General features: G+C 35.2%; 1 protein-coding gene and 2 long non-coding RNA genes across 4 annotated transcripts; all 3 read left to right on the top strand.

The window, feature by feature from the left end:
- Window positions 1–3,105: 3,105 nt before the first annotated feature.
- LOC132736416 (uncharacterized) lies at window positions 3,106–4,145 on the top strand. 2 transcript variants are annotated; one of them, XR_009626573.1, is made up of 3 exons: window positions 3,106–3,262; window positions 3,646–3,774; window positions 4,080–4,145. It is a non-coding gene; the product is annotated as an uncharacterized LOC132736416 (long non-coding RNA). The 2 variants fall into 2 exon arrangements; XR_009626572.1 differs by having other exon boundaries at window positions 3,646–3,728; window positions 4,080–4,141.
- On the top strand, window positions 4,144–4,876 carry LOC132736417 (uncharacterized). The gene is made up of 3 exons (XR_009626574.1): window positions 4,144–4,168; window positions 4,357–4,447; window positions 4,770–4,876. It is a non-coding gene; the product is annotated as an uncharacterized LOC132736417 (long non-coding RNA).
- Window positions 4,877–10,444: 5,568 nt separating this feature from the next.
- LOC132736415 (uncharacterized) lies at window positions 10,445–11,762 on the top strand (the record flags this gene model as incomplete). Its single annotated transcript, XM_060723542.1, has 2 exons — window positions 10,445–11,405; window positions 11,598–11,762. Coding segments are annotated over exons 1-2 (544 nt in total), but the record flags the coding sequence as incomplete, so codon positions are not given.
- Between the last annotated feature and the right edge of the window lie 647 nt (window positions 11,763–12,409).

Below are 12,409 nucleotides of genomic sequence, written 5' to 3'. Positions count from 1 at the left end.
CTTATTAAATTTTGAAAAAACGCGATAGCAATGTGAGGATACATTCAAATTTATTACATAGATAATACAGTGTAGCATGCAAAGAAAAATAAATTACACAGTAACTTTTTGATATCCTTTAACTAAAATCAAAAATTTCTTTTTTAAATTGCTGTTTTATATTTTTCTAGAGAAACTAAGCAAAACATTATTTTGTATCATACAAGACCGAAATGCATTAACAATCCTAGATATTATGAAGATGTGAATACTCATTGTTAACATGCCAGCTAAAGTAATTGGACCCCATCCACTTGTATACCTTATTAAGGGTGCGTGTTTGTACGTGTCTGCTTGGAAAAACAATGTCATACTTGATTAAAGTTGTGACACTTTCTCTATTTTTATCTGATATCGAGTTGAAAGAGCCAATTTACAGTTATATGGGTAATGGTATGGTAAAGGCCTCAACAGGCGATAGGGTTTTACAGTACAACACCAATTAAAACTAAGATGTACAAGCAAATCTTAAAATGTGATGGCCACTGTTTCTTGAATTCATACAACTTAATACTAGATTTACAGAATAGGACATGTTCTATCTCTTAATACTTGCTGTAATGACCTCCCACGATGACAGGTTACATATTTCCCAATTATCCCCTGATAATGTGTTTAATGAATATAATTCCAGAACAATTAGGGCTAAAAGGTAAACATAGTAGTAAGAATTTCTACGGTCGTCTTATTACAAACTCTTACCCTTGTTTTAACCAATTTACATACATTTCAAACATTCGTTATTATATTTTTATCTTTGAAATTAAAACGTCTAACCCGTATTATATGATGTGTAGGAACACAGGTGCTCAACACCTTGTTATATGACATGTAGGAAAACAGTTGTTCTACCCCGTGTATTATGATATATGGGAAAACAGATGTTCTACCCCGTGTAATATGATATATGGGAAAACATGTGTTTTACCCCGTGTAATATGATATATGGTAAAGTAGGTGTTCTACCCCGTGTAATATGATATATGGGAAACAGGTGTTCGTCCCCAATTTTTTTTTAGAAAGCATGTGTTCTACCAGTGTAATACGATATATGGGAAAACTGGTGTTCTATCCCGTGTAATATGATATATGGGAACGCTGATGTTTTATCCCGTGTTATATGATATATGGGAAAGCAGGTGTTCTGTCCCGTGTAATATGATATATGGTAAAGCAGGTGTTCTATCCTGTGTTATATGATATATGGGAAAACTGATGTTCTACCCCGTGTAATATGATATATGGTAAAGCAGGTGTTCTATCCCGTGTTATATGATATATGGGAAAGCAGGTGTTCTGCCCCGTGTAATATGATATATGGTAAAGCAGGTGTTCTATCCCGTGTTATATGATATATGGGAAAGCAGGTGTTCTATCCGTGTTATATGATTTATGGAGAAACAGATGTTATACTACTCAGTGTGCACATTAAACACTGAACTATCAATAAATAAATATCATAAATAGAGGATATTGAATAAGTGTATGTTATATACTGAATTTATTGAACGAGTTGAATAAAATTATATAATGCGAGCCTCTTACTGTATTTAACTCATCAGAATTTAATGTTCTTTTTATCACATACAAAACAATTGACGTTTTGAAGTGAAAAAGAACCAATTATCATTAACACGCCTATATTATAATGATTACATTCAGCGCGTCTTACCGCTTTGTTTATATGATGAAAATGACGTCAGGTTAAAATATATGCACGGCCGTGCAATACCATTTTTACGGAGTCGTAAAAACGACACGGGTAAGTAATAAACACTGGCCATAATTTACTGAGTGTACCAGAAATGTTTGGTTAAATGCACGTGATTCTGGGATCGAGAAAGTTATTGGTAGTCTCGTCATTTTAAACAAAACTTATATGTAGACTGTCATTTGAAGAAGCTATTCAGTAGAGAATTAATGAAAATGCTAAAAGAAGTGTTAAATGGTTAGTGTGGGTGGGGGGGGGCGGTTGAGTTCATAGCCCTCAACTATCCAAGAAATTTAACAAGAAAGTTGTTTTTTCCGAAACCCCTTTAGTTTATGGTATTATTTCCGATGTGAATACGTTTCAGAAAGATGTTTTATATTATTATACTGATTTCATAATGGCCAATGAGATTCCCTGATTTCCGTTTGTAAATTTAAAGTGATCAATATATATGTAGTATAAAGATACTAATATTCAGTTCTTTCCAGTAAATTTAACAGGAGGTCAAACCCTTCTCAGTCGTACTTCGTCCGAAAAAGTAATAGTTATAGTAGTGACGAGGCTGTTATGTGCAAAAATCATGGTCCGATTTTAGACATGAAATATGCTGAATAGGTGTATATACATGTTTGTGGGTATTAAACAGTATGAATTGGCACAAAATGAATTAGCTTAGTAGGAACGAAGGCCTACGATGCATGTCAGGAAGGTTTTTTTAAACCAGGCTTATTATGTTCTTGAATGTCTAAATTTGAAAAAAATCTATGTTCCCAGAAAATCAAGGGTTCCCACGTTGTCCAAATTCAAGATGGCCGCCAAGATGGCCGCCAAAAATTAAAGAAAATACCATTTTTGCTTAAAATACAAATACAACACTCTTTTTTCACCGTTTGAATTCATTTTTTTATCAAAATGATCGGAACCGCGTAGAATTTCGGATATATAAGCAAAGTTTCACTATAAAAAGCGTAACTTTTTGAAAAATGCCTTAAAATATGCCAAAAAGGGGGTAAAAACGTGTTTTTTTGCAATCTGGCTGCTTCCAATTCGGCTCAGAAACTTATTTTACCTCTTATACTATATTTTTTCACATTTATTTACAGATATATGTTGACCAAGTACAAAGAAAAACATAAAGTTCAGATATGAAAGGAAATATGAATTTAAGGGACTCTCAATATTTTATAAGTCGGTAATTACCTGAAAATACCCGAAAATTAACCTGAATAATACATGATGTATATATAATAATTTATTTCTATATATATAAGAGTTTTATTATAACTACAAAACATGTATGTTGTCATTGTATTTCTCTTTTAGTATTGTCTCGATATAAAAGTAAGTCAAAAGCCATTTTTATAGATGGAAGGTAGATTCACAAATTACGCAGTTACTCCCCTTTGATATAATTAAGCCATGAAATCATCTGAAAGTTTCCAATGTCATTGAAGAACACACGAAGTTTACCGACGAATTTGCACAGATTTTTAGAGTAGATTGTACCAGAAGGTATGAAACATTAAAAGCCCAGTATTTAATCTTTAATTCTCAAAGAATTTCTTATAATTTATTAATATAAAATGTCAGATTTTAATGTAGAAAGAAATGCACCAGAACTTCACATAAACAAAAGCTTTTGAGCGGTTGAAATGCTGCAAATTTGTAAAAATATTTGAGTATTAATGTTTATAGCTATGATGTATTATAAATAATCATTTTTGTAAAAATATGGACATTCTCTAAGAGGATCCCTGTTTAATTTTCTTAAAAAACTTGAGTAGTAGTCGGATGCATACAATATCCGGATAATTTGTTTTTTGCCCTCTTTAACAATCTGAAGGGTTTGAAGACACATATCATGTCAAGGTTTACATGTTTTTTTTTTTTTTCAGGCAATGATTGAGGATAGCTATTCATACTGATAATTAATCTGACAAGTGGCTGTAGAGTCCCAATGCACCACCATGTTGACATGGTACGTGCCATAAATGCATTATAATTTATTCTCATCTGTTTAGAAGGTATGTTGTGTACCTTGTTATTTTTTATTAAATTAGATTACCCCTAAACATTGATAATTATTATTAACAAGTATAAAATAATTGCATTTACAACATAGAAAGTTATTTGAATATAACATATATAATCATTTATATTTATCAATGCATGTACATGTAGGTAATGATAAAACTATTTATGTGGGACATTTCATATTCTTTATATATTTTAATGTAACAGTATTTAAATTGAATTTATACAAATATTTACTGTATAAAATATATTTGACATACTTGAAAACCATTCTGTCAGAATTACTTTATTTCAGACACTTCATTTGGCTTAGTCAGAATGGGACCTTAAATGAAGATGCATTATTGTACCGTATATGAAAACAACACAAGAATGATCCAGAAGGTCTTGTGTTTTTCAAATGTGTAATGTCAATAACTTTTTCTTTAACTGTACAACTATAAATATTGTAGGTTTCTTTTCCTGAGGTGTTAGTATTAGACTTATATAAAAGAATAAAAGATAATTTACATATTATTGCTATTTTATACCAAAATAAAACCCTAAATTCCTATTTTTTTTTTTGCTTTTAGAAGTAAAACTACTCTGCACATACTCCACTACTGAGCCCTGCCTTACAGGCCTTGTTCCCAAGCTAATGCCAGCTGAGCTGTGGATACACCAGTAAGTTTGAACATAAAATGTGTAATTCAACCATTGGAAGTGTGGGTTGGTTGATGTTGTCTCGCTCTCAGACAGTTTTAATAATTTATTAGAAATGTGAAAAATGTGCATTGAAATAAAATTCTTTATGCATTAAATTTGTAGAAATAATTGTTTTACCACGAAACAGGTGCAATTTAAGTCCACAATGCTAATTACTATACTTAACAGTGTCACAAAAACTAATTTAACTTTGTATTCAATGTATTCAATGATTAAAATACGTTTATTTTGGATTTTAATTTTGAATTTCCTAAGTAAAAAAATAATTTTTGTTTTTTAGATATGTGGAATGCCTTCATCATCAATGACGTGTAGTGTTAAATATTAAACAAATGAGAAAATGTCCAATAGTAAAAAACGGAAGTACGACGAGCAGCTGAATATACCACAAGACTTTAGGTGCATTATTCACAACAGTGGACTTAGCAATCATGGTGACTGTGTAACACTAAATTCTACAAAATTAAAAGTCTCTGCTGAACAAAAACTAGATCAGCTGCACTCAATTCGCAACAAGCGATTAGCTGAACCATGTGACTCACCACATCGCATGCATGACATATGCAAGAGCATTCCTGCCTCATTATGTGGAATAGACCTGAACATCACTGGTTACCACCGTGGGTGCTACCAGGCCTTTACCAAAAACCTAGATAGGTTAAGTAAAGCAGAATGTACAAAACATTCTCAAAAACACCATTCACCAAGAATTTTTGCTAACTGTAGTAATCAGTTCCACCAGAATGCATCTTCTGTAAAAAGTTGGAAGTGAAACCAAAGAAACATGCAAATACAGAGCGGTGTGTTCAATTCACAAACACAACACGGCAACAAATTGAGTCGCAGGCTTTTGAGGTGGGCGATTTTGCCTTATATCGATTAGTACAAGGTGAAGACCTGGTGGCCAGAGAGGCAATGTTTCATACTTCATGTCGGAAGGATTTTGAATTGAAAGTGTTTAACCTTTCTAAGCGCCAAAGTATGGGGGGTTCAGTTAAAAAATTCCCACACGTCAGAAAACCTTGCCCAACAGTCGGTACGTGATATGATTTCACAAAAAGTGGTTGTACAAAAGGAAGTAATTCCTCTAGCCTCGGTTAGGGACTTGTACATAACCGAAATGCATAACAATGGCTTCCCCAATATAAATTACAACAATAGAACCTTGAAAGTGTGGTTGCAGTCGGATCCTATTGGACAAAAAATTGCTTTCACTAAACAGAAAGGTGCTGGTTGCATTATGCATAGTGTGGTATTTAGTGCCGACATGACTGTGCCAGAAGCAATTGCCAGTGGTTTCAAGTTGGGATCAAGTTCAGTTAAAGAGGAAGTAGCTACTTATCTCAGGAAAAGTGTGAAACAGGCATATACGGGTGTCAAAACCGCTGCCATGGCCACCCACTGCCGATGACATTGACGCTTTTCCTCCGGAGGAATTGGTCCCAGATGCACTTCAAACATTTCTGACACAACTCGTATGTGGAGATTCTGCGGGGACTGAAAAGACAAGACGAATCGTCCTATCAATAGCTCAGGTATTTTTTCCAGCATACCAATAAAGGACAGTGTCAATAAATATGAATTAAATTAAATTTATTTTTAACAATTTCATTTTATTTTGACTTCATAATTCACAGTGAATCATATGATTATAGTTTAGAGCTTGAGACATCCCTAGCTAAAGCACTGAATGATTCTTCATCCAAACTCACACCACTTATTGTGACGGGCCCTGGAAATGAAGTCTTCCATGTTAAATGGGACAATCTGAATAAGATAACCACAAATATCCATGGTTCCAATGTGGTAAATAGTACTGCAGGCATTATGATCCAAGAATTGAAGCCTGGATATTGTGCTACAAGTTCTGAGCGCACACTCTCGGGGTCTACCAGCGCACAAAGGCTCGGTCTCTAAAGGTTGATGAACAAGAATGTCTACCACCCACTGCATTGACCAAACGGTGCGGACCAACATTTCCAAGGGAAGCTGTGTTCACAACACCACATGAGAACCATGACATGTACCTAAAAGCCCTTCTGGAATACAGAATTTGGTTTTTATCCAGGGTTGTTGGAAGCAGTGCAGATGAGCAGTCAGTTCCAGGATTTGGTGGATTCATTTCGAGTACTGGATTGCAGCTTTCACGGAAGTCTACCATTGACTACTTTACACCCATTGATCAGCCATTTACAGACTACGCTGTCATTGAAGCGCTTCTTGAACAGTCGGAGCAGGCTACCAAAGAGGTTGGACAGAAGTATGTTCTTTCAACGTTCGACCTAGGAGGATGCATGAAGGCACTCCCTTTAATATGGAAGTATCCAGAACGGTACAAATACCATGTGATCACGCCAGGAGCCTTCCACACGCCATGAACTACATTGGCATGGTCACCAAGAACAAGTGTGCCGGGTCAGGGTATGGAGAGATACTGATCGAGGCTGGATTAGTAACAAGTGGTTGCATACAAAATGTTTTTGAGCGGGAAGGCATACGCAAAGGCTCTGTTCTGCCTGAAGACCGTTACAGAGGCAATGGAGAGGTTACTGTTCGAACGCTTTGCTGAAAACATGGAAAGTGAATTGAACCCAACTCTCTTAATGAAACTGGTTACAATTTCAAGCCGTGACACACACTGAACAGTTTGCTTGACGACCAGTCTGTAACAGATTTCATTGATCAGTACATCAGCTTTGAAGATTCCGTGCGACATGGGGAACTAGGAAAAACTGCAATGTTCTGGTTGAGTGTTGTTGACCATGCCAGGCTTGTCCTCATGCTACTGTATGCTGTGAAAACAAACAACTTGGATCTTTTCCACCAGTGTTATGGTCAGATGGCAGAGCTGTTCTTTTGCATATGATGGACCAAACTACTCAAGGTAAGTCTTGTAATTTCAGTTTGAAGTTTACTCTGGTTAAATAAAAATACCTCTGTTAGCTATGTTAGCAATATTTGAAATACTGTTTGGAAAATATATTTAAAACAGAAAACAACAAAGTTTATAGTCATTACATGTGGATATGACCTACGACTACTTAAGTGTATAATTTAAAATATAGTGATCAACAACAAATTTCAATACAAATGATCCTTGATAAATATTAATAAATTTTAGATGAAAGAAATTATAATTATTAAATATGAAATTCGTTTATCATTGCAGGTATCTGACATGGTTTGAGGTTTTTCTCACCAACATAGATCTTACTCATCCTGGGGCAAAGGAACTACTACAGAAAGGGGCATTGCAGTGACGCGATCACTAATCCCAGGCTCGTGTAGTGCAGTCGACAAAACCATGGAGGAAACGTTCATGAAAATCGCTAAATCAGCAGGTATGAACACAGGCCAAACATATCTGAAAATATATTTTGTCAGTTGGAGGTGTTTGTTATTGGAGTTGTAGTAAATAAGGTGTATGGTTTATATGTTTTAATTGTCGAGTTACGCTTCACCCGGAGCTAGGTGGAGAGAATTCGCAGTTTACTGTCACTTCCTTAAACCAGAACAATAAAACCGTTTTGGCGACAGTTTCTATAATCTTCTGTTAGGAGGGTGGGTTTCATTGTTTGAGGGTTTTGCTACTTTACTTGTTTTAAATTTGCTACATTACTTGTTTATGATTACTGTAAATGGAAAATTAAATTTGTCCAATTGCAGGTGGATTTACTGGTCTCTTCTCAATGTTTGGGGCGTACCAGCGGTGGTGTAGGACAACCTCTACGCGAGTACGATTTTATGAGAAGATGTTGGACATGTGCGGTATGGTGGAAGACGCAGATGCACCAAAGGCTGGACGCCATCGAGAGTTAGAACGGGCCGAAATAAGGAAGTCTGAAGAGGCAGTTGTCAGTACCATGACAGCTATCTGCAATTTCTCGAACCCGTTTAAGGCTACAAACAAAGAGCACTTGTACAGGTACTTTTCCTTATAAGTGGCTGTATTTTTTATGTTTTTCAAAATATTACTTACAATGATTAACCTAATAATACATATATTTAATAACAATATATTTTATTAAAACAGTTTGGCTTCTGGAGCTCCAGTTCCCCCTGATGCTGAGCAAGATGTTCTTCGGGCAGAGGGTGGTGGGAAAGGAAGCCAAGCAAAGATTCATAGCCGAAAGACTTACACACGGAGCATCGCCTATCAAGTTCTTTGACCCGATACCGAAGTCAAAATTAAAGTCAATGGAAGCTTCGAACAAGACAGTGAAACTTACTGCTCCCCAGGGAAAAGTAATAACTACGTCTTTCAAAATTTCTTTTGTGTCTCGTATTAAATTATTAAATTTTAAAATAAGTGTCGAATTACGCTGAACCATGAGCTAGGCGGAGAAGGATTGACAGCTGTCAGCCTCTTAAACCAGAACAATCAAAGCGTTCTGGTGACATTTTCATATATCTGTTGGGTGTCATTGTTTAGATTGTTTTGCTACATTATTTGTTGCTACATAAATTTGACTTGTTTTACTTGTTTTTTTAGATTTAATTATTTGTAATATATCCATTACAGGTGATTCAGTATCAAGAACAGAGCAACATAGCATTTATGCTTTTGGTAAAAGCTCAATCGTTGAACGAACAGTTGGACCTTGAAGAACTGATGCGGTTTCCTTTGACTCCCGTACCTCATAGCCTTGGTACACCTGATGGGTTCTTTTGCAAGAGCAACAAGGCGGCTTTAATGAATGCCATATTGCAGGATGTGCCACAAGCGACAACTCCTTCAGAATCCACCATTTACATCCAAGATGGTAATGCTCTCTTTCATGAGCTTACAAACCTTGCACCCAACGTTTGGCGGAATATGTCTGCAGATTCTGGACATCATGGTTGCAAGGAAGAACTTTATTTTTTCGACGGACAGCTACTTCCCGAACTCTATAAAGGCACAGGAGAGAGTGCGCAGAGGCTGCAGTCGAAAATTCATCGTTGATGGACCTGCAACCCGTAGACCAGCGGACTTTTAAAGAATTCCTATCCAACGATGACAATAAGACACAATTATGCAATCTTATTCTGCGTGTTTGGGGCAGTGAGTCAGCAGCATCCAGACTAGATCGATGTGGGAACAGCAGTGGTGGTCGTTGGTGGAAGGGCTTACCAGTTAAAAAAGACAAATGGTGATGTAAGTTACAATAATGTTAAGCTTTATACCACAGTCTACATAAATTGTAATGTTACCTACTAATATTTTAGTTATTGTATACAAAAAATATTTTATCCAGGCAAAAATCTAGTGGTCGTTTTGTTTTCGTTTGCTTCAGGTGAGAACGGAGGAGATCTTCAGTTTAGTGTCCAACCAAGAAGAGACAGATACCAGAGTAGTTTTGTACATGCACTACGCATCAACGATTGGCTACCAGTCAGCTATTGTAAATGGGAAAAAGCGTAATTAAGCTAGAATACAGTGTTGAGTGTATATTGCCGTTTTTTGTCATACTTCGGACGCTTTCAAAGATCTATCGATGTTGTTTTATGTCATATTATCAGTATGCACTTGACATGTTAATAAATCCAAGAAATGTTGTTATTTGATTTTAAGCTTTACTAGTTCATGCTATTCTGACAAATGACTAAAAATGATAGATCAAACTATTTATTTCCTCTAAAGGAAATAGGTAATTCAGAAGTAAATCTTTATTCACTATTTGCAAGAACGTTGAATAGCGTACAAAAATTCCGTATTTTAGTAAGATACAAACTTCATGCTACAAAGTTTTCGTATATTACGGATCACTGTATATTATTTATATACGAGCTCGCATAATATACGGTCCCGTACACCTCCGTATTTTAATTTCCCGTATTGGTCTCAACCCGGTACGGAATTAGACCGGACCCGTTGTAGTCTAGAAAGTAGTCTTTATAAATTTCAAAGTAGTCCAATTTTAGTAATCTCTAGCTAGATTGGTCATAATTAAAGTGTATTTATTGCATCTGTGTAGTTTTTTGTGTTATATTGTGACTTAAAAGTTGTTTTTTGTGTATCCTGTAGGACCTCATTTGTTGGCGGAAGGATTAAAGATGTACTACCCACCACTACTCAGGAGTTTTAAGTGGTGAATTTGAACAGTGTTAAAACAGAATGAAGGTTTCTGAAAAAAGTAGATGGCTAACACATTATATTTCGGGCATCATTTGACTTGTATAGTGTTGATGTATAAAGTTGAAGACTGTATATTATTCATCAGGAACAGTTGAATCCAGAATTAAGCCTTAAATGTGACTAATTTACTATAGAACAAAGAGTACGTACACTACCCTATATCGATACATTTTTCTTAGTAAAAGTAGAATCATCGAAAGAAAAAGGAAGTTTAAAATGTTAAGATGTTCATACAATTATTGTCCATCCTGTGATGGCATGTGGTTTATAATATATAAGTATTGTATAAAAAGGAAGTAAATTGATGGTGGAAGTTTTCATAGTTTTTCCTTATCACATCAGTAAGCCACTTTGGATTCATAAGAGAACAGTTCAGCTACCGCATGTGATAATAACATATTCAGTTTATATAACCGAAAATGAAATTTGGTAAAAGTAAAGCGGATCTTCCTGGATCAAGTGATTCTGCTTTGTACGAAAACACAAATATTTTGACAATTAATACTTTTGCCGGAACACAGATAACGAATATTGAAGAGGAAGATTATGAAACAATAGATGTAACAATAAAACCAAAGGAAGTTCATAATTCACATGAAAGAAAAAAGAAAAACGCGTCTAATGATGCAATAGAACCAATAGAAGTTCCGGATTCACATGAAAGGAAAAAGAAATGCGCGTCTAATGATACTCTAAAGCGACTGAAATGTAGGTTTAATGTAATGACAGTGCTGATTACTTTTGTTAACATCACTCTGGTATCGTTGGTTATAGTCCTCTTTGTGACAAAGAGTTCAGGTAAGTGTTTTTGTAGCTTGCATGAATCATTTTTACGCCGTTTAATTTAATAAATATCAAATATGTGTAAATTGATCGATATGGTATTATAAAAAATCATTCAATAAAACTTCTCTTCTGATAATTTATATCACTGTATTAATTTAAGATCTTACTATACATCTAAATATTTTAATTATCATAAAAATTCAGTCGATAGTCATTGGGCACAATGGTCAAGCTGGACCTCGTGTGACGTAACATGTGGTAAAGGAAAGTATCTACGGCTACGAACGTGTACAAATCCATTGGCTACGACAAATGACTGTATTGGAGAAAGCTTGCAGACTGGTGAATGCACAATTGGCAACTGTACAGGTTTATTAACTTTATCAGTCATTTTGGATACTTTTGAAATTCACTTTGCTGAGAATATTTTGATAGTAACATGAATTTACATAGCATTAATGTTCAGAAATAATTTATAATCCGCAACGGAATGAGGCAAATGGAGTTTTAGCAGTTGACTCGAGAGTGTGGTGGGGTTATTTAGTAACAAATTCTATACACTTTATATACAGAAATAACAGATACACCAAAACAAAACCACCATGCCACGCGGCAATCTCCCGGATATTTTACTTCGGTTAGGGCTTTTAGCTTTTTTACGTGTAATAAATACCCTCCGAACTTGAAAAACGGAATCAGGCAAATGGTAACAAATACGATGTTTGAGATTTTATGAACTTAAAAAGAAATAATCGCCGGTCAAAAAGCAACCTACAATTACGTTGGCCTCTTCTATCATTTTGTTTGCGTAAGAGCTTTGAGCCTTACATTGTTGTGGAGAAGATAGATCTTGTAAATCAATACAACCGTCTTGATCATTTTAAAGTACGTACACTAAGCGTTCATTTAACATTGATTAATTGTGCATGACGTCACTTCCTACAAGCCCTTTTTGTCACTCCCAAATTAATTAAATTATAATAAAGTTGAAACTCTTTACTAGAAGTGTTTTATCT

Source organism: Ruditapes philippinarum, unplaced genomic scaffold, assembly GCF_026571515.1.
Source record: "Ruditapes philippinarum isolate M1 unplaced genomic scaffold, ASM2657151v2 ctg21569_1_1_1_1, whole genome shotgun sequence".
Classification (NCBI taxonomy): Eukaryota; Metazoa; Mollusca; class Bivalvia; order Venerida; family Veneridae; genus Ruditapes; species Ruditapes philippinarum.
The sequence above is the reverse complement of the archived record's forward strand: the minus strand, read 5'-3'. Positions and strand labels throughout refer to the sequence as shown.